This window comes from Ambystoma mexicanum, chromosome 9 (genome assembly GCF_040938575.1).
Source record: "Ambystoma mexicanum isolate Mex_15411 chromosome 9, UKY_AmexF1_1, whole genome shotgun sequence".
Classification (NCBI taxonomy): domain Eukaryota; kingdom Metazoa; phylum Chordata; class Amphibia; order Caudata; family Ambystomatidae; genus Ambystoma; species Ambystoma mexicanum.
The window spans coordinates 713,288,622-713,312,091 of record NC_090931.1 but is presented as its reverse complement, the minus strand read 5'-3'; the positions used below and the strand labels follow the sequence as shown (position 1 = coordinate 713,312,091).

Sequence of the window (23,470 nt, the reverse complement as noted above, 5' to 3'; positions counted from 1 at the left end):
TCTGCGATCCATTTTTAGCACAGGCCACATTCCTTTTGGCAGAAACCCCGTTTCTATCATGCTTTGAGAAAAAAACGAAATACGATTTTACAAATGTATTCAGCTAATAGTTATTTGCACCTTATATTTAAATAACTGCCTTTTTTTTAGAGCTTGTCCATGTCTGCATATATATGATTATATTTGTGTGAAAAAGCTTTCTCAGTTCACCTCCTCACCCCTGGTCTCTTTGTAGTGCCTAGAAACAGTCAAAAGAAGTCTTGCCTAAATCTAAAGCGCTTGGGAATGAAGGAAGGTGCTAGCTCATTCCCAACCGAACTCTCCAGCAAGAGATGTTAATACTGAGCCACCTGTTACAATGAAGGATAGGGGGGTGGAAGTGTCATCTATAAGCTTAAATAACAACGAAATCTCTGGAGGAGTCTTATGGGGAGAACAGTGAGGGTGGAGTGCCTCCAGCTATTACAAACATAGTGAATGTGGCATCGGAGAGTATACAGAGGGACTTCTCCATTGCCTAGCTTAAATGGGGCTGCTGGCCCTGTTTCAGGTGGGGCTGTGACAGAGGTTGAGCATTTGGTTATTAGAGAGGGTCCTAGTGGGCTGACATGTACTAAAAAAGTTAGAAAACAAACAAAGAAAATAAAAAAACATGCCATTATTCAGGTGCACTGGACAAGCCACAAAGAAATGTATGAATTTATTTTTCAAAGCGCCTATTGGTGAACAGCAACAAGACGACTAATGATTTGGACCTGAATACAACTGCCCCTGTGGTGAATGTGAACCTCAGGATAGGATGTGAGCGGAGCAGGTTGGTTGCTGTGAGCCAGGAAACAGTGGGTTCAGTAGTTGCCAATGCTGCCAATGATCAGGTCGGATGGTGCGAATATTGTTGATCTGACTCCTCAGTGTGGTATTCTGGTGGTGGATTTCACACAATTAGGTATCTCCACTAGTGTGGTAGAACTTGCTGTGTAGACATCTGATTCAGGAGCCCTATCCCATAGACCTACCACCAGTCAAGGCTTGCCTATTAGCACGTGAAGAAATTAATTCCATCCATTGTCTCTGGGCGTGGAATCGGATGTAGAAAAAACTGTGTCAAATAACTCATTTTCTAATAATAATGGTTTGAATTAGAAGGGTATTAGAATATCCAATAGAGGCTTGAGAGACGGAGTGTTAGCGAATCCATCGCGCACAACTGCGTTTAGCATCCTGAAGAGCTCCTTGGGTAAGGAGCAGTCTATTGTGCTAAGGAAAAAAGGCCATTGGGTCCCGATGGGTGCAGAAGGGGTGGCTTGGATGGCGCATCCATGAAGGCTGGATCATCCTGAGCAGACTTTTCAAGTTACGCTAGAAAGCGTTTTGCCAGAGAACAAACATGTTGTTCTCAATTGCACCAATGTACTGAGGCGATTTAATGCGATCCCATCCCTTGCTGCTCTCTTCACATGATGTTGAGCGCATCTTTTTCTCTGACCATTATAGAAAGGATAGAGTCCATATCTTTTTCACTATCACTATTTGTATGTTTGGTTTTGATGTGGCACCTTTTGTGGATGAGGAGTGTAATTGGGCCAATCGTGATGATGTGCAAGGGACTGGGATGTTGCCCCAAGATATTGTGGTTTCTTGTGATTAGAAAGTGGGCTCTTCTAGATTGATCCAGTTCTTTCAAAGCAGAAATACTGACATGTCTAGAGATTGGTCTTGGGTGGCTGGAGCAATCTGTAGAGCCAAAGGGGTGGAGTGCTCTCAGTCATCCTGACAACAAATATTACAAACTATGTTTTTACTCGTGAAATACCAGGGGTCACACTCCTCTTTTTACCAATCCTGGAGTGAGCTCGCTCCTTATTTATTTAGTAATTGGTTTAGCGCACCCAGGCCTGGGGCATCTGGGCGCTACGTTTCTTGTGAACATTACATACCTTAGCGCGAATCATGAAACAATAGCTGTTACAATGGGTGGTACATTGGTGGTCAACACAAGGCAATGTATCTTACAATTTATGGTAAAACACTTATTCAAACATTGTAGTAGAGTTAATTTGACGTATCACCGACAATCAAGGCATCTTCCATAGGGAGTTACCATGCAAATGTGGAGTATAGGTACATTATCAGTGCAGGTAGGCCAAGAGGGTCAAGCAAGTGTAAGCATGGATGAGTCCACTGATGCGTGAGTGGGTGAGATTACTCTTGTGAAAAAAGCCAGGTTTTCAGACTCTTGCGGAAGGCCAAGAAGGAGGATTCAGATCTGGGGGCTGGTGGTAGTGCATTCCAGTGTTTAGCAGCTACCACTGGGAAGCTGTGGCCTCCTGCTTTCTGAAGTTTTTATTTGGGAACAGTGAGAAGGTTTGTGTAGGCGTGTGGGTGGGTCTTTTGGATTTGTGCTGTGAGAATTTATTGGATAGGTATTTGGAGCTGACAGTGAGATGCATTTGTGTGTCAATGAGAGAGTTTTGAAGACAATTCGATCGTGAACAGGCAGCCAGTGGGCTTTGCGTCTCTCCGCAGAGATATTGGAGTTTTTGGGGATATTGAGTGCTGCTCTTAGGGCGTTGTTTTGGATCACCTGAAGTTTTTTTTAGGTTGCGTTTGCTGGTGCCTAATTAAAGGGCATTGCCGCGTCTAATCTGGATAAGATAATCGCTCTGGCTAGCGTGAAGCAACTGTCTGTTTATAAGAAGGTGCTGATAAGTTTAGAAATGTAGGCTGCCGCCTAGGCTGTGGCACTGACATGTCGATTTAATGAGAGGGCAGAGTCCAGGTAAACGGCGAACGTTTTTACTTCCTTAGAGACTTTGGTGGAAATGCCGTCAATTGTGAAAGAGTCGTCTAGTTTGTTTAGATGGTGTTGAGATCCTATGATGAGTAATTCAGTCTTTTCATCGTTGAGGCAGAGGCCGTGTTGGGCCATCCATTCCTGGATCGTTTGGTAAATTTTGTTTAGAGATTTGGGGCCTGATCCTCAACATGGTCTTAAGTACCAAAAAGGTTGTTAAAAGGGTTAACAACCTTTTCGGTACTTAAGACCTATTCTGAAGGTGGCGCATTCTTCGAAGTCGGTAGGAATGTGCCACTTTCCAAATACATGTGGCGGTTGCTAGGATGGGTTGAAAACCAACCTAGCAACGGCCACATTCGTTACCTGGATTTTTAAAAGGGTATTCTTGTGGCACTGCTCCAGTTTTATATGTGCGCTAAAATCGCGCACATATACAGTACCATTTTGGTGCCGTGCCATAAGAAGCCTTGTTTGTTGTATATGAAAGTATTCATATACACCGGTATGGTGCTTATGAACACTTTCATATACATCAAAGCAAGCAGCTTCAACGTTGTATTCTGCAACATTGAAGCTGCTTACTTTGGGGTATATGAAAGTGTTCATATACACCGCAAGGTTGTATATGAACACTTTCATTTACACCAAAGCAAGCAGCTTCAAAGTTGTACTTTGATGTAAATGAATGAACACTTTCATTTACACGGGTGAATATGAACACTTCCCTATACACCAAAGCAAGCAGCTTCAAAGTTGTACTTTGATGTAAATTAATGAACACTTTCATTTACACGGGTGTATATGAACACTTTCCTATACACCAAAGTAAGCAGCTTCAACGTTGAAGCTGCTTATCGTGTATAGGAAAGTGTTCATATACACCTGTGATCTCTGCAGCATTTCTATAAAATAACGATTATGTTGTTATTTTATAAAAATGCTGTCAAGATTTCAGGATTGCACCCGTTAGCACTAAAACAGGCGCAATCCTGAAGGTGCACTGTCGTGCACTATGAGGACGCCCAGGCCCACTTGCGAATACTGGTGGAGCCAGGGCGTCCTCATTTGGCACAGTGAATTGTGCTCTTTAGCATGTTCACTGTGCCAAGTTATGAATCGCGCCCTTGGTGTCTTGGACATGAGTACTTATTATAGGTATGAGTATTTGGGTGTCATCTGCATAGCTGGTGTAGGTGACACCCAGGTCATCAAGAAGATTGAATAAGGGTTTTGTAAATATATTGCATAGGGTCGGTGATACGCAAGATCCTTGTGGAACGCCACAGGTGATAGGGGCTGGCAGCACTGCTGCTGTTGTTGAGAACACTCTTATAGTTATATTAAAGAGGAAGGACTGTATCCAATGAAAGGCATTAGTAGAACATTGGGCTGCCGAGGCAAGGTGGTTGCATAAAATGTTGTGGTTAACTAAATCAAAGGCAGATGAGAGGTCGAGTAGGAGGAGGAGTGCTAGTTTGCTTTTGTCTTTTATCTCGTCAATTTGTATTTTGAGGTAAAGTAGGGCGGTCTCCGTATCGTGTGCTGGTCAGAAGCCTGATTGACGGAGGCCTAGGATGTTGTTGGTTTCAAGATGATTTTGAATTTGCAAATAGGCTGCACGGTTAAGTATTTTAAGGAGGAAAGGCACTGTTATATGGTGTAGTTTGTGGGTATGATGGGATCTAGGGTGGGCTTCTTAAGTAGTGGGAGGACCCAGGTGTCTTTTAGGTTGGCGGGGACAGTGTTTGTTTCAAAGGAAGCGTAGATTAGAGTTGTGATAAAGGGGGTGAATTCAGCTGCACATTCTTTGATGAGGAAGGCAGGGCATTAGTCTCCTTGGCAATGAGAAGGTTTGAGGCTAGTAGTTATTTTCTGTACTTCCTCTTTAGAGTCAGGGGAGAAGTCGAAGTGGGTAATATGGTTCTGGGTGGAGTATATAGGGATCTGCATTGGTTGATTCAGAGTGAGGTTTAGCCTTTTTTGTTCGATTTTCAACTGAAGCAGGGCAATTTTGTCTAGCAGAGCTTTTTGAATATCCGTGCACCAGGCAGTGTCATTGGTGCACGAGTCTTGTGGGGGGCACTGGTGACTCAAGCTTGCGTAAAATAGTAAATAGTTCTTTGGTGCCAGAATGGGCTTTGGTGATTCTGTCATTATAGATGGAGCTTTTGGTAAGTAGGATAGCCTTTTTGTAGATTTTGGATGCAGAGGTGAAAATATATTTGTTCAGATCAGTGGGAGATTTTTTCCAATTGGTTTTAGCAGATCTTTTGGTGCTGTGTAGGGTTTTGAGGTTGGGGGTGACCAAAAGTTGATGTGCGCATAAGGTTAGGTTTATGCTGGCTTAGAGGTGCTACTTTGTCTATGGCCGCTAGGCTGGTTTGATTGTATAGCTCCACCATGGTGGATGGATTGTTGCCAGTACAGTTCTGGTGTTCTATGATGGGAAAGCATCAGCGGTAGTAATTTCTCAAGCGTTATATTTCAAGTGTTTCAGGATAGGGCAGCTGGGGTGGTAGTGGGTGAGGTGTCAATGGTTTTGTTTTTAGGTATTGTGAATAGAATGAGGTGGTAGTCCGACCAAGGTTATGGTGTGTTGGACAGGATGTTAATGTTGCAGTTGTGATCTGCCAACAAATCGAGTGCGCAGCCTTTGGTGTGTGCGGGGTTGGTAATGCAGTGTGTAAAGCCTAACACTTCCATAGTGCCAGCGAGCGTGGAGGCGTTGTCCTTTGAGTCATAGAGACCGAGGTTAAGGTCATCCAGTAGGATTATTTGGGACGAAGGCTTGGTGTTCGTAGCGAGAAGTTGGGTCACATCTTCTTCAAAGGAGCCGACTGCACCATGTGGTCTATAGATGAGGTGGATGGTCGTAATGTTGGGAGTGTGCGAGTGCCAGTTTGACGGATAGCAATTCCCCTGAGTGGAGTGATTGGTTAGGGACCTCCCTTATCAGGAGTTGTTTTTTTGCGATGATTGCTACTCCTCCTCCTTTAGCGCCTAGTCTATCAGTTCTGAAGATGGAGTAGCTCTCGGGGATTGCTAGGGATAGTGAGGAGTCAGCTTCTGCATGTAGCCAAGCTTCCGTAATGGTTAATAGGTGCAAGTTATTCATGGTGATTAGGTCCGTGATATCTAGAGTGTGCGCTACGAGTGACCTAGTGTTGATGAGATATGGTTGGTTTCTGTGTTTGCTGTCTCTTGGGCAGAGGTTTTACACATTGTTTGGCAGTGACTTTGATGTGTGTGGGTGTGGGGTGCTCTTGAGTGTGGCAGTAGCACAGGTGGTGGTAGCATTCTGGGAGTTCGGAATGGAAAGTATCTGGTTCCGTTTGGGGGTGCTGGAGTGTACCGGGTGGGCCTGCGGGGTGGGCGGGCGTAGTGGAGGTGTAGTGAGTGGTTCTAGAGCGGAGGTGAATTTTTCTCAATGTTAGTGAGGGGGTGGTTCTTCGTGGTGATGGACAGGCTGTAGTTGCGTGAGGGGAGTGGGCAGGGTAGGCTGTGTCTGTTGGACAGATGGTAGTGAGAGGTGCATGTGATGTCATCAGGCTTGGGAAGCATGAGGCAGGAATTAAGCTTTTGAGCACTAGGTACTGTGTGTGCGGTCTGGAAGGTGGTAGGTGGTAGAAAGAGCGTAGGCAAGATAATGCCTGCGCTAGGTGAAGTGGCCATTGTGTAAATGGTGCCTCTGAAGTGATCAGACTTAGGATAAGAGGCCAGATTTTATTTTTTGAGCAATTAGTGCTGTGGGTGCTGCCTGGATGTTAGTCAGTGTCAGGAAACGCGTGGGGGGGGATAATGTCCGCGTTGGGTAGTATGGTGGCCATTCTAAGAGTAATAGATGTCATAGGCTTGGGCCTGTCATGCTGTTGCAAGGTGGCTGAATTATGTGTAGGTTTCAGGTTGCTCTGGTTGCCTAGGTTGAATATGCAGTGTAGGTAAGGAGCGATGGCTGGGGGTGCCATGTTGAGCGAGGCTATGGTTTGACTGAGCAGTGTGCCAGGCGACTGGTGCAGGTCTATGTATACTGACTCTTCGTGTGATTCTGCGGTGATTACTGAGGTAGGTGGCTAGGGGTGTCATTGTTTGGCAAGGTTTTGTGTAGAATTGGGTTGCAGGCAGGCACATTAGTATGCGGATGGTTAGCGTAGTGACACTATGAATACTAGTCGTAGGTGGCAGGGCGTCCTGCATCTGTGTATCATCACATATCCTTAGCAGGCAAATCATAAAAGGTGGTGTGCCGAGTACATTCCACAAAGCAGTATACAGTGCAATTAGTTAAACATGTATTCAACAGTGGTAGTGCAAGCCATTACGGCCAACATACGGTCACAATTAGATAGAGAGCAAAAGCGGATAGCATGAAAAGGCTAAGCACTTGTAAGGACCGCCGCGCTTTAGGCGGTGCAGGTACTTCTGGCACACTTATGGATCAGGGTTAATGACGAGGTAACATGAGCGAACTATCGTGCGTGGCTACAGACAATGGGGAATAAGGTTGTAGGTAAGGTATAATGTGGACAAGTATCATCAAGTTCCCGCGAGCAGCAGGCAGGTCAGGAGATATATGCACGTCGGGGGGACAGTGCCGCTATAGGGCAAGTTGGTATAGGCTTGTTGATTATAGGAATGTACGTTTACAGACCCGAAGCGGGCGGGTTAGGTGGTGGTCCTTAAATCTAAAACTAATCAACCTACAGGAAACGTGGCTTATGGAATCTTCCCTGATCAATGGTTTTATTCTCACTTTTCAATCCGCAAAAAAGGGTTCAACAGGTTGTCCTACGGGCGACTTAACGCTGATTAAATCTTCCTGCTGAATATTGATAGTTGGGCACGTGGACGTCTGTTCGGCATATTGGTCACACATATACGAATGACACTCAATCCTATAATGGACATCTTAGTTTTGAATGTTTATTGGCATGCAGGTTTGGGAATATAAACAGTTTTGTTGGAAAGATAACTGGTTTACCAACGAGTGGCTGGAGACTTGGGGGAGAGGTGCAATCCTCCTCTCAGGTGACCTTAATTCGTACTGTTTATCTCAATGCTCCCGATGTGGACTAAGCACAGATACTAATGGAAAAGATCATCTAGGCTTTATTTGGTGGAAGGCTCTAACAGGAGTAGGATTGGTGATTATGAATGGAGCGACTAATGTGGATGTACCTGGTCACTATACATGATTTAGGGGCACGAGTCGTTCAATTTTGGACTATATTTTAATCAGCCAAGGGCTCGTGGAAAGATCCCTCTGCTTAAACTTCTTGCCCACAGAATGTAGCGATCATTTTACACTATCTACCAATTTCAAATTGGGTGTGGAGCTCTGGTTAGTGGAGGGTGTCTCTCTTCCAGTATTGAAGTCAATGTAGCAGGGAATAGAATTATTTGGAATCCCTTCTCAGTGTCTAGGATGAACTCCTTTTTGTCTACTCTTGTTGTTACTAACCCACAGGATATTCTTACTTCTTACTTTTCTGTAAACAACTTTGCAGATTCTGTGGAATATCTGATCACTCAAAGTGTGTTTATATACAAGACCTCTTTGCGGGCGGGGAAACAGCATCATAAACATGTATATGATGGTGAGATTGCTGATAGTTCTGCCAATTTTCAAAAAGGGGCTTAGATCTGACCTGCTTAACTATCGGCCAATTGCCATCCTCGATGCAGACACCAAGGTCTTTGCGACCTGGCTGTTGGGGTATCTAGAGGAATGGCAATTGACGCTGGGAATAATATCTAAATGGCAGACTGGGTTTCAGAAAAGATTGGACCCCACACTAAATGGCTTTATTTTGAAGACTGTAATGAACCAGGATTGCTCTACGAAATCTAATTCTGTTTTTTTTTAGCAACCATTGATTTATCTGCCACGTTTGACGTGACAGATCGGGGTCTGCTATGGAATAAGTTAAGCAAATGGGCAAGAATACTAGAAGGACTGCTACGCTTGATTATTGGTTTACACGAGGGATCCAATATTCAAGTAAGATTAGACCAGCAGGGTACGCTGTCTCGCAAAATAAAGACCTATCAGGGTGTGAGACAGGGCTGCTTGTTGGCGCCCACCTTGTTTAATTTGTGTCTGATGTTGTGGAAACACTTATAAACGCTGAATTTGCCACTCCAAGTTTGCATAACTTGAAAGGGCTGGGGGATGGCTTATGCAGACAATTTTATAATATTTGACTGCACCGAACTGGGCCTGCAGCGCCGTTTTAGCGCATCCTCGGATTTTGCCACAATCCATTCACTCAAAGTTAACTCCAACAAGACCAAAATTATTCAATGCACTACCTTTAGGGAGTACACATGGCGAATCGATCTTGCTTCTATTGAATTGGTTGACAACTTTGTGTATTTGTGCTTCCCATTCTGGGGAAACTCTCTAAAGACCCCATTAAAGTATGGTTGACCCAATTGCTAAATCAAGTGTGCAGAATTGACAATAAGTATTGTCAATTCCCTCTGATCCCTGCCAAGAAGAGGGCCAAATGGTACCAGGAATTCTGTATGGAATTGAAATCTTACCAGAGTGGGTTCTTTTTTTAATTTTTATTTGTTTTATTAAAGTTTTACTGGGAAAAATAAGCATTCACTGATCATATATTAATATATAGCGACCAAGTGCTTCTCAAGACCACCCTCTCAGTTGTGCCCTCCCTAATCCCAACTTCAAACATTAACTTGTGTCACAAAGCTATATCTTGTAGTGTTGCAAATTTCCCAGCTCTGATCTTCTTGAAGGGGTTACTGATGTGGTCAGCTATTGGTCATTGCATCTCTCGCAGGTCTTTCGTTTTTGTCGCTTTGTCAGATACTACGTTCAGGGAGGTTTGTCGTCTGGTGAAGTGAATAGTTCTTTTATCAGTGTGTTCCATTTGCGCTGTCTGTGGAGCTTTCGGTTTCTCTCCTTCCCAACGCTTCGTACAACATTGCTGTCTCTGCCACCGAACACGTGCTGAAATCCTTCCACCATGTTTCTACTTTTGGTCCCTCCTTGGCTTTCCATATCATTGTTATTCGTCGTTTGGCCAGTGCCGATGCCAGGTCTATTATACTTTTCATTGCTCTGTTTTCATTTGGATAATTATAGAGTCCTAAGAGGCAAGCTTCGACTGTCCAATTTTGGGCCATTATCCCATTCTTCCGTAGATGCTGTTCTATTTCTTGCCACTATGTTTGGATCACTGGGCAGAACCAGAACATGTGTCCCATGCCTGCCTTCTCTTTGTGCATTTTGGGCAGCTCGGTGTGTCTGCTCCCGGGAAGAGCGATATCCTTTTGGGGGTCAGATATGCTCTGTGGAGTATGTCGAGTTGTAACTGTTTTAATCTGGCTTTTCTGGATATCTTTTTGGGATATAACATCACTTTAGTTCATTCCTAATCCGTAATTTCTCTTCCGATTTCTGCTTCCCAGGTCTGCTTTTCTTTAGTTAGGTCTTTGGGTATTTCTTCCAGGAGAATTTTATATAGTCTGGATATCATAGGTCTGCCATCAGTTACATGGTATAATAGGCCCAGTACTGGGTTCTCAGTGTGCCTGGTTGTTGGGGATGGCCATCGCGTCTTCAGTTGTCCAGCGAGCCTCGCATAAGTTATGTATTGACCGCGGTTTAGTTCGTGGGTTTCAACTAGGCTTTGGAACTCCTGTATTGTCCCTTCAGGGGCCAAGTCTCCTATTGTGATCAGTCCTTTGTTCTCCCAATAGATTCTGTTTTGCTTAAAATGTTCTCTCCTGGATCCGTTTAGAGCTGCTAATGGTATCTGTGGGGCGTATGGTTCATCTATTTTAAGCATTTTCTTTGCCCAATAATTGTAGTCCTAGCTGTAGAAGCATTGGGGATCTTGTAATGCTATTCTTCTCTAGCCACAACACTTCTTTAAGATAGTATGGGGTTACCACTGTGGGTTCTGGATGTTCACCCTTGCTTAGAATCCTTTATTTGGAAAACAATTACTGAATATTCCCAATAGTGTGCCTTTATCATTGATTCAATACGAATTGGGCTACGTTTCCCTCAAAGCAAGGGCCAGTTGGAAGTACCTGCATTTTTATTCTAAGATACAAGACCTGTCTAAGGGTACCCTATTTGTAGATTTAGCTATTTTTGCTAAGAAAGGGGACCATTACATGGAAGCTTTTTAAAACTTCTGTAGCAGTTTATTGGAGCAAATTGGGTCTTCAGAGCATGAATTGATAGCCAATTTATTTCGCCATGTTTGTACCTACACAACAGATAAAATGCATTCATACAAATCATTAATTCATTTAAGCAAAGATCGTAAGAAGTCTGGCATTCTCGCCCCGTTTTTAACTCTTTACCCGATATCAGAATTACCGGTAAATGTTTACGATTCTGTTGGAATCTTTTACCGACTAGGGAGATTTTATTACGTAATGGTCACCATGGGCCTGAACCCAGGTTTTGTAGATTTTGCCATGGAAAGAACGAAGTTGAAACCTTGCGTCACATCATCATCATCATCACCACCCTGCATTGAGCATTAAACGAGGTATTTTCTTTGGCTCTTTGGCAAATATGTTGATCTATTTGCTTTAACTAATTGTGAGTCGGTCTGGCAGCTTTGTCTTGTGGGAAGAACTAATGCCATCACTATTGCAGTGACAAATTACATGGACTCTTTGTCACTGGATTCTCCATCTTATTGAAATGTATGGTTGACAATGCTGAACATGATGGTCTCATTAATTTGCACTGACACTATATGAAACGAAAATTGGTGCTAACCTCGACATAAGTGGAAAAATAATGCATCATGGATTTATTTTTGATTTCTTTTATGGTCTGGAACTTCCTCTTTGTCATGGTCAATCATAAGTGATGTGAGATACATTTTAAATGTTGTATATGTTATGTAATTGTGATTTTACTGTGTTATGTTGTGAACTAATTTTGTGATTGATGATATTGTGATTTGTTAAAGGTTATTTTATAACCATATAACAATAAATAAAAATAAATAAAAAAATGGTCAGGTTCTTTCATAATGTTTGGAAAATCTTTAGGCATTTCCTCAAATCGCCAGATGTCCATTGAGCATGTATCATTAGCAAATTTCGAGCACCAGCTGTGCCAATGCCTGGCAAATGGCAGAACAACCTGTAGTTTTGCATCCATTGCACTATACACACCACCTTCAAAACTGTGACAGGATTTCAGCAGATTGTGGAAGTGCTGCTCACTTGCCTGGCCGGGGCGTGCCCTTTCTTACTTGTGGTTATGTTCATGCATCCAAGGCTGCAAGACCTTGGATTTGTTTGTATGCGCAACACTGCCAGATCACTGCTACTGCGGAGGTGGACATGACATTGCAGGTTGTTTGAAGCACCCAGTACTTCGAGAATGACTTCCTCCCCTTTCCCTGCATATCCTCTTCCCATGTTTTCCCTTCAGGTGCTCGCTGACTATATAGTGAGGTAACAGAAGTTGAGCTTGGCTCTGCTCCATTTCATATTTATGATCGCAGTGCCTTTTCTTAATTTTCTATAATTAATTCCTCAATTTATCATTTCTATCTTCAAAACCTCTCATTTTTGATTCCCAACTCATTTTGTAGTCACTTAACCTATCTAAACATATTTCCAATTGTTCAAAACAAAAGCTATCTTCATCATCTTTTGTGTGGCCTTTTAAAATTTGAGGTTTTGCCAAATGAAAGGTACCTTCCACGGCAAATTACTTGTGCTTATCTCTCTTGTGTTATGGAGCAACATTTTTCAAGAGAACTACATTCACTGTGCTGATAGTAAGGGTACATATTGTGTGGCAAAGTGCCTGTTTCCAGAAAGCCATATAATATTGATCACTAGTTTTCCATTTATGCCCCCACCCTTTTTAAAGGTTCCTAACAGATATTTTGTAGCATGGTTTCACTCCAACGTGATTCCACTAGGTACCCAAGAAACACACCCTTGACATTGAAGGGGTAATCATTTCACTGTTGCTGTCTCCTTATATAATTTTCAAGAGTTTTCTAAGCAACCTTGATTTTCTTTTCCTCTTCCGCTCTCTGCCTCCCCGCTATCTCATCCCCATGTGCGAGATGTCACTGAAAATGCCTGAACCCCGGGCAGAGACCAGCGTCACAGCTGCACAGCCTTATGGGCTTGCTGATTCCTACCAGCCACTTTTGGAGTTTAAGTGGGTGAAAACCATGGCATCATCATTCCAGCTACTCACTGCCAACCTCTCGAATCATTGCCGACAGATTTGTGTGGCTCCCCAACTGCTGCATCATGTTTAGGCACATGACTGGTTGTTAGTGCCAGTCAGCAAGTCCAATAGAAAGATAAAGAAAAGTAGATTGCTTTGCTCAGAATGTGTAAAGTACTGAAACTGTAATTTTATTTAAAAAAAGGTCTGTCTTCATTCCATAGGTCGTTATCCACTTGTAAACATTAAGGCTGTTCAGTTCCACTAGGAAGAAGTAATTAGTCTGCACAGTTAAATTATACAAGCAAACAAACAAAAATGGAAATTACTCTGTAGGTGAGAACAAACAAAGGAATGTCAAGGATAATAAAATTATCAAAACAAAACATACATTCATTGTATATGAATGTCACTTCCAGAAAGAACACATGAATATGTTGGGAGACTGGGAAAGAGCCAGCGAGAAACCAAAGAAAATGTAAACCTTTGTCCCCATCTCTGACAAATGGCTTGGATACGCTCCTTGCTGAAGGTCAACTTTCCATGCTGGCCCCTGAGGTACTGCTAGTTACAACCTATGCAGGCATTATTTTGTATTAATGATATTTAATACTTAGTCACTGGGCCTCACCAATTGCTATGATTATGGGATCCTTGATGCATAGAGAATGCTTATGAAAGGGTAGGAGCAGACCAAGTAAAAGTCAAAATCTAGCAGGTTTGTTGTTGCAGTCCTTTTCAGATTCATAGATTGGAGAACAAGGAAGAGTGAGAATAGCTTGGAAAACATAAGATGCAATAGTTTATAACATACTCAAAAGCACTGGTCTCGTTTTTTGATCAAGGGGCTCTTAGCATTTGCAAACATCCACATATTTGTTAGTCTAATTGTTCAACAATCTTCATTGCTGCCAACAGCAGTTCACCAAAGACCCCATGATAACTAAAACGACATGTGAATTTGCAGAAAGTAGATCATTTAACTGAATATTTTTAGAAACAGTAAAATTAAAGTCTAATCCAAAAAAGACTCTTTGTATCGAATTTGACCCAATTTTTAGACCTCTGCCCCGACCCCCTGTCATGCACCTGATTTGTGCACGTGGAGTTTTAACATTTAGTGATATCAGGGGGTTAACAATGGAATGCTTTGTCAAGATTCTACATTTTCATGACTGCTTTGGTGAATACTAAGTATGAAGTACTACATTAAACTAATAAGTATTTCCTACCATGTATACCTAGATCTCAACAAACAAGTGACATGAAATAAAACCAGGATAGAACACATTGCTCCCCAGCTCTTCTTTGTGTGGTGTCCTCGGGTATGTTCAACATTTTCTTCTCCCATAGAAGAACTCAATATTGAAAGCGCTATGCACTTACTCTTTAGTTTTTCAAAATCTCTATTCCAGCCATTTTGATGCAAAAATGATTAAATATGTTTATCACACAAAGTGCTGCATGGCAAGGTTGGAAACAAGCAACCAGATCACTTTTTTCAAAGATTACTTGCGGCCACCAATTGACAGTGGTTGGCTTAGTGTGGCCAGCACTCTGGAGTGTTTCCGGCATTAATCCAGCAACCAATTGGTCACAGACCCTCTTGTTCTGAATCTGGTTATCGATGTTCATGGTTATTTCTCTGCCTCTAGGGTAAACAATGCTGCAGGTGAATGAGAATGGGAGCATGGAAATAACTGGCCTTGATTGCAAATTGAATATTACAGTGGAGCAAATCCTTGTCCCTTTAAGGAATAGCAGTTGAGCAGATGAAACTCAAGCATTCCCTAAATGCAGGCAAATGTTGTGGAGTCTTTGAAAATGTTATCTTCGTCCAATCACCTATGTGTTGTTCCGCAACTTTCCAGCTTCCAAACAACTGTATAAACAATGGAAAAATGATTGTGTCCCCCTCAAAGGGAACACATTTTTTAGATGAAAATATTGTCCAAAGAAATCAGATTGTCTTTTTTGCAATGCCCAACTTAAATACTGAATACAATTTTTCCAGCTAGCTCTGGAACAGTACATGTCAATTCCAACAAAATACTATTGTGTTGATTGTTGCTTTTACCCAACAAACTTAAGTGCCCCGATGTGGAGTGAAAGTTACTCAGCAGCCTCAACTCTTTCCAAGACTGGCTTAGACAGTAAAGTGCAATAACGATGGAAGTCTTGAAACTTTAGACTTGTGGCCAGGGAGTTTCAAAGCCATCATGTTTCTTTTGTGTTATCAGCAGATGATGGTTTTTTGAGGAGCTAAAGTGTGAAATGTAACACTTTTGCTTACAAACATCCTTTTTTTCTAAAAACGAATTTGATCCACCAAAGTCCTCTCACAATTTCAATTTGTGCAAAGAATGTGCTTCAGTTCAACAGTTCAGGCCTAATCCCGTCCAATGGTCAGGCACCATGAGGAAGTATTTGTCCATTGCTTCACAGAACCTGGTCCGATACAGCTCCGGAGAAACCACTGTTGGCATTTTTCCTGTTAAATAAACAAGAAAATATATTTTTTAGAAATACATTTATTTTTGCAATAATAAGAGTGTTAACATGAGCGGCATCAGCACTGTGTGAGAGTGCATGAAAGGAAGTCAAGAAGACAGTCAAAACAGTTAATTCTTGAGTAAACATTCTGTATGGCCCACCCACTGGAACTGCTGTGTTGTCCTAGTTAACTTGTGGTCGATGCTCGCATTTGACATAAATGCCAATATAAACTAAGTATCAATCAGTTCACCAATATGGCTACTGGTGAATGAAGGACGTTTGTTTGGCTCATAGTTGGAAGTAACATTTTTAATATATGTCAGATTAAGGAAGAGTGGTCTACTTGTGGAAGGTTTGAAGAGAATCGATAAGCTAAGAATGATGGGAAATGGTGTAATGACTAAGATTAGTATTTGTTTAATAATGGGCCAGGGTATAAATACATTTTTCTGACTCCTCTGACCCTTTGTCTACTGTTTCCACTTGCTCGCTCACTCACTCAAGGACAACTATTGCACTTGTGAGAAACTTGCTCCGAAGAAGGTTAAGAGGTCCTGCAACTATCAGTGGAAGAAGAAGAGGAGGTACCACTTTTCCCCCAGTCAATAACCAAGCTGAAAACCCAACCAAAAAGGTTTCCCCAGATGAAGGTAGTGGGGAGGAATGATAAGAGCACATTACTTACCTTTGGTAATGTTCTTTCTGACTAATATGATGATTTCTACCATAGGTTCCTAAGAGTCAGATCTATGAGGGGAATCTAATGTATACTCTGCTCTTTCTGGAAGTGCCTTAGAAATAATAGACACTAAAATGCCAAGTAAACTCATCTTTCTGGATATCTCCATTGCATGTGGCACTATCAGACATGAAATTCCCAGTATAAGAATGGAAGACATCACATTAAGTCACATTGCTTGTATCAGATTGTGCTTCACTGACAAAAAAGAAACCCCAAACAAGGGGGCCCTTTTTAGGTCAAGTCCCCACATTCTCACTTGCAAAGTACCCCAATGATACTGCCCCTCTCTCTCTCTCTGTCTCTCCTCTGCATGTCCTCCTTCTGGAAACTCAAATGATTCAGACCACACATGTTTCAAATAGACAGAAGATAGCCAAATCATCTACAAACTTACAAATAACCCTTCATAAAGTAAACCACAAGCCTCATGCAAGTCAACTCATGAATGACAACAGACTTAATCCAACCAAAACTGAACCGATGATTTGTGGCAATACAACCTTGAATCTCACACCAATCCAATGTCTGGGAAAAATGGGAACCTGTCCGCCGTCGATGCCATAATAAGAAATCGCAGGCTCCTCATGAACAGCACCATCACAGTTTAATCACAGGCAAAAGCCATATCAAAGCCCATCTTCTAGAAATGAATCCTGACCATCTGGTATTTAATACATTTCAAATGATTTTACTTGAGGAAGTCTGGGCCAGAGAGAACCTCTGCCTGGATGATTATGTTTCTTTTATTGAACCCGCACTTAGGGGTCAGTTGGGTAGACCTTATGGTGGGGTTGCGGGTCCCCTGATTTTCTAATTATTAATGTATATTGGAATCTGGGAACAAAATAAAGTGATTAACCCTCGACAATTTAGCAAGTATTTTAGCGCATGGGCTGCACAATTTAATACTGCGACAATCTCAATAGGGGGCGACTTGAATTGTACATGTGTGGAGTATGATGGTGTTCATAAATATTGTCTGAGTCCGGGTCTGGTCAGATGTCCCGGCTTAGGAAAGCGATAGATTGGATGCCCTTTATGGAGGTTTTGGGGCTGCATAAACTATTTGGGAACTGCTCCAGAGACGTTCAGGCTGCCACGTCATAGTGTTGAGGTAGCCAGTTATCCATGATTGATTATTTTTTTGTCTCCAGGCTATGCAAGATGGTTGTCTTGGGAGAGGGATCTTGGACACCTCTGTCAGTGATCACATTCATTTGGTGTGTGCCTTTGACTTGAGCTGGGAAAACACAACTTTGGGTCTATGTGAGCTAGTGGGTAATGTCGGTGAGAACAAATTAATCCAACCAAAAAACTTTGTGGGCAATCTAAACAGTAAATTGTCCAGCTTTGTATATGATTTACCCTACTAAAGAAGGAACAAGTTTTTCGATCCAAGTGAATTTAGAAAAACTCTGCACTATTTTAGGAATACTAACTTGATGTAGCGCTTGAGTCTTCATATAAGTAGGTTAAGGCAAATTCACACCTTTGAGACAACCCTCCTGTCACACAAAGGCAAGCGCAGATTGCGGATAAGGTGGCAGAGGGAACAGTGCTCCCTGGATAGGAAGGTGGAATTGAGATGTCAAAAGTGTTCCTATATGAACCGGGTAAAGAGTTATTGTTCACTTTTGTACCAGCAAGACATTGAGACTATTGCTAGCACTTGTTTTAGGGAAAGACTCAAGCCTTTTGGAGCATAGTGAACGACAAAAGGGCTTGTCAATGATTACTTTCAATTAAATATTATTCCTGATAAAGAATGCAGAGGTGAGTGCAAGGTAAAAATACTTTATTCAAAATGCCAGTCATTTTGGTAAAACCCTGTGGGACTTGATTTTTCCAAATTGGACATTGTCTAATATTCAAGCCCATAACCAATGGGACTAGAGGTCCCAATGGCCTGCCTAACTTCATCTTAAAAGGGGACCCATACTTATGGTCTACAAGTCATTTTGTGTGATTTTCAAACACTCCTCTGAAAGAAATTCTGAAATCCTGACAATTGGGTTTTGGTGATTCCCATTTATAAGAAAGGGTATAGGTCTTCTCCCATAAATGACCACCAGATTACCCTACTTGATTAATCATTTTCAGGCAAGCTTCAGAAAGGGATTAGGCACCAATCAAAATGGGGTTTTGCTCCATTTCCTTTTTCTCCAGACACGTCTAAAAAAGAAGTCCATTTTTTGTGCCTTTGTTGATCAATCATCGACGTTTGATCTAGTAAAACATAAACTGTCAACTAAACATTTTAAGTGGGGCTTTACTCCAGCTCTAACATATAATTAAGAGTTTGCATACCAATACCCATCTCCAATTAAGGCTGGACTGTAAGGGTCCCAGGTCAGAAAAGTTTCAGACATTTGAGAGTCTGCGCCAGGGTTGTTTTGGCACCAGCCCTGTTCAATCTGTATTTTCTGGACCTGAACAATTGTTTCTTAAATATGGCAACTTTACCTCTGAAACTGCGTTTGGTGCTTCTGCAGTGTTTAGCTTATGCCAATGACCTGGTAATCATGAACCAAACTCATAGGCCTCCAAAAGGCTTTGGGAGCATTGGATGAATTAAAAATTCAAATGCTCTCTATATGAATATTTTAAAAAAAAACGAAAGTAATGGTGGTCTTTCCAGCCCAGAAAACATAAGGAAACTTCTCCTGGTTTGTTAGGAATATTAAAAAGTACATTATCAGTGAATTTAAGTACCTTAGTTATAATAGTCTAAGAATAAGTAGCGCAAAGGCAATTTTAAAGACCCTTCGGATGAAAGCATTGCTCTTTGCATCACACATTTTTAAAAAATTGTTTTAAATATGGTAAATTCTCTCTTTTACCAGTTATACATTGCCATGGTTATGCCATATGTGCTCTTTGGGGACAAAACGTATCTTGAAATAAAATAAAACACTAAGTTCCTGTTGAAAGTTTGATCTTGAGTCCCCTTACCCATACTCAGGAAGACCTTGCCTCTGGCCGGAATGGCTAGTTTGAGATCTCTAGTTCTTTTTCGTTTTGTATGCTGCTCTACTTGATTGACAAGCTGATGCCCTCACGGATCAGGTAAAAGGTTGCGATGATGCATTGAGTACCATTTCCCTATCACGTAATTTTTTTAATATGTAACCCGGATTATGTAAAAAAAAAAAGTTAAGAATTTTTGGGAATTATTAGTGTGTTACAAGAGATTCTCTAAATGGGTTGAAACTATTTTGTTTTCTGGGGCGAGTGGAAACAAAATTTCAGGTTTTCCCTCACTATTTAATAAAAACCTGCAAATGGTTGGGTATGGTTTACGTTTTTGCCGTTGCGTTTAAACCTGTATCTCATACATGAAATTATTGGTGCTAGAAGTAAAAAGATTTGTGCGAATAGAACCTGCTGATACCGCAGGGATGTCTCTGCCCTGGAATCTTTAGAGCATTTATTCTTACCCTCTGTGATCCTGCAAGAGCTAAGGAAAGCATATTTTATGCATTTTGTATATGATGTTGCTTCTCTTGGCTCGCAGGATTTTTGGAGAAGAATATTGAGTGGTAGACAGATTTCTCTTATAATTGCTGCTGTGAGGTTGATCAAAAGGATGTTAAGACTTTGAAAGTTTTTTTAGAGATTGCACGGTATTGTAAAGAATACATTTATATATTCTTGTAACATTAACAAATATTTGTTAACTTTGATTGTCTGTATGATTATTTTTATCTGGAACCTATGCGAAGCCTATTTCTGGCGAAAGATCTTGCGCCTTCCAAATTCGCTACCCTTGGAACTTATAAGATCGGAACTAAGACTGCAATCCATCACTTCAATCACGACGTGGAAATCACTATCGCTTTATAGAAAGTGTATTTTGGACAATCCACCCGTGCCATTCAGAATCCTAGCAAAGCCAGGGTTTTCCAGTAGTGATTCAATTCTCCAAGACTGGAAAATGAGATGTGAAGAAACTTTAAAATACCTGGCGATCTCGGAAGACACCCTGAAAAATAACCCATATAAGGCTAAAAGAACAAATCGGGAAAAAGACTGGGAGGAAACGCAGGAAAAGAAATTAACACGAGACCTATGTCATAATGTCATCTGGGAACGCAAAGCTCTGAATATATTACCTCCATATTTGAGGTAATTTCCCTCACAGCACTACCGAGATCTGCTTACGCGCTGTAGATTTAACATCTGGCACTCGAGAGAAATATGGTGGCGAAGAAGGCAAATTGACAAATCACTAGCATACTGTAGATTTTGCAGAAAGAAGGACCAACTGGAAACTATAAGGCATGTGATGCTAACTTGTCCGAACCTGATATTGAATCGCCTGATGTACATGGGAAATTATACGAGCCTGATCTCGGAGGAGAACGAAGAAGAGTATTGGGAAAGGCTCATCACAGCTGAGAAAGTGGGCCGTACTTTGGACGCATTGAAATTTGTTGAATCCTTAAAACTGGAGCAGGAGGAGGGGGAGTCTGAGGTGGACGCCACCCAAACAACTGGAGATTCTGGCCTAGGGGTGATCATTTAGGGATTTTGAACTTGAACCTAATTTGGGGGGCCTCCACCTCTTTGAGGAGGGATTGTTAAAGGAATGTTAAAGGTTTAACTTTGTTTAACCAATAAAACAAAAAAAAAACCCAAAAAATATATATTTTTATTATAACTTTCATTTGTTCTTGTATTGCATTTTTGTGCAATACATTTTTGCTAAACTAAAATTCACAAAAAAAGCTATATCAAAAATCTGCTCCTCTCAAACTCTGGATGACCTAGTGCATTATGCCATAGCTACCCTTCCCAACAGAATCATGGCAATCACTGCACATGTACTCTCCAGATTAGAACATACGAACAACCTCTACCTTTGACGCCTCAATTACTTATTAAACAGACTACAGTCCAAAATGCCACAGCAAGGTGCTTACAAGAGTTCAAACATACAAACACATTGCTGCCCACCCCTCAAATGTTCCACTGGTTCCTGATCAAACATAGGATTCCATTAAAATCCCTATAAATCACTCACCACACCTTTTATGCCAGGGGCCGGAATATACCACAAGGATATTCATCCACTACAAGCCAATGAGGAGAATTGAGGGGGCAAGTGACTTTTTATGCAAAGATAGTAGCTTGCAGCTTGACATTTCTACCCCTGCATACAATCCAATAACTTGGTCTTTTTAACAGTGTCAAGTGGCAATCAGAAATACCAAAATGGATCATCCTTTTCTTTTCCGTCGACCAAGCTCTGGAATTCTATTCCTGGCATCTGCGTATGGAGGAAAAACAACCAGCTTTAAGAAAATCCCAGAAGAACTGGCTATTCAAATAAAACACTACCAAAACACCCATAAACATGGATTAGAACTTGTGATTTAAGAATCCTCCGGAGGATCAAACTAGATAATTGGTGCTCCCAAATAACAGTGGCGGTAGGGTGTGGGTACAGTAATCTTCCTTTCTTTTTGAGCACTTACAAATATTTTAATCAGGGGTTATCCAATTTGACATTGGTAGTAGATTGTAAATAATTTTGTACTTGTGCATGTACCTAAGGGGCTGCGCGCCTCAGTTGATTGTTTTAGCTTGGACTGAAGAGTCCCAGCTGGGGAAATTGGAGAGTGAAAAAAGAAAACATGTGGGGCGACACCATAGGCTGAACCCCTCTTGTCAAGATGGGCTACTACTTGAGAGGATAGAGACTACAGATGATGGGTTAATAATGAATAGGGCAAACGTGGTTCGATTGTTTCATCATGTTCCAAGACTGCAACTTCTTACTTCGGTTGATCTGATCACAGTTGAATTCTTAGATGAACTTTGCACGGACAGAGTAGCCCTCTATCCATCAAGACCCTTGATTAGCCAGCTTTTAGTTGAAGAAGCAACTCGTTTGAGAGCACTGGGCTTTGACTTGATGGAATTTCAGCCCCCACGAAGACACCCACGTTTGGCAACCCCAAACCAAAGGACGCCAGTCAGCCAGGCTCGCTCTAAAGGGTGTGCTTATGGGCAGGCAAACAGAAGAGAACCATCCAAGATACGGAGTGGGAATCCAAGACAGAAATCCCAGAGAATGAGAAGTCCCATGATTGGCACAGACAGAGACATGCATCCCGAGACCGAAACAAGGATTCATCACATTATAGATCTAGGCGTCTAGAGGCCCTGAGGTTTGACTCAAGAAGGGAGAATCAGAAGATTGAGACTAATCCAAGGGACCAGAAAGGGGACAACTCAAGAGATCACAAAGGGTCCGATCAAAATTGGAAGTGGCTTGTGGGCCTTTTGGCCGACAAAATAAACATGCTGTAACTGGATCAGGAGGCAGAGGAGACCCCAGTGATGTTGGCCAGCTGGAACACAAGGGGTTTCGTCCATCTATTTTTGGGGGGCGATTCATCAATTGGCAACCATGACATTCCATGCCTCCAAGAGACATGGTTAAGACTAGAGGGCTACGAAGTGTATTTAAACCCAGCGATCAAAGGTCTTAGGGGCAGACCATCATCAGGCCTGTTAATCGCCATTAAAGTCTGCTTGGGTTTTGATCTTGTTGAATCTCTTTCCCCAAATCCTTATATCCAAATACTGGTTGGCACGGTGACTTGGGGCGATCTAAATCACAAAAAGACACTGATCCTTATTAACCTGTATGGAATCCGGCACTTACTGAGTGCATGGCATTCCCTGATCAAGTAGCTGATTTAATTGACGACCAGCGACTGAAGCACAAAGATGCGTGGATTGTTCTCTGTGGGGATATAAATCGTATTTGTTTTGATGCCAGTGGTGTGCTATGCGACACCGACCGGACTCAAGCAACATCTGCTGAAGCAAGAGGTCTGTGCTGGCAGCAAATGCCGTCCTCAAAAGATTTGATAATCTTGAATGGCAGTACCAAGGGAGATATTCCAGGTAAGGCGACTAGAACATTTTTCTAAACGGGGCCAGTTCCTGGATTACATTTGCACGTCTATAAACATAGTGATAAACGTGAGAGCCTTGTCAGTAATACAGAAGGAATCAAGCAACCACAATTTGTTAAGCATGACCTGGTATTCTGCCCATCACGAACGGTGCAGTGACATGTATAAAATGCTGGAAATAACACAAGGCAGAAATCGCCTTCGAATTCCGTCTAATAAGGTTCGCCCAACTTACACAGAACCTGGACGAGCGGACTACCCGCTTGAAATCTAAAAGTGGAGAGGCTAGAATCGACTGTACTGTCCTATTCAAA

At 41.9% G+C, this 23,470-nt stretch overlaps 1 protein-coding gene across 6 annotated transcripts in view; it reads right to left on the bottom strand.

Moving 5' to 3' along the window:
• Nucleotides 1-13,159: 13,159 nt before the first annotated feature.
• The window catches only part of PIKFYVE (phosphoinositide kinase, FYVE-type zinc finger containing), a 1,728,392-nt gene continuing 1,718,081 nt past the window's right edge, over nt 13,160-23,470 (bottom strand). For all 6 annotated transcript variants that reach the window (XM_069615606.1, XM_069615608.1, XM_069615605.1 and 3 more), the window contains one exon: nt 13,160-15,480. In XM_069615606.1, coding sequence (XP_069471707.1) covers nt 15,365-15,480 — 116 coding nt within the window. In that variant the 3' untranslated portion in view covers nt 13,160-15,364. The remainder of the gene's footprint in view (nt 15,481-23,470) is intronic.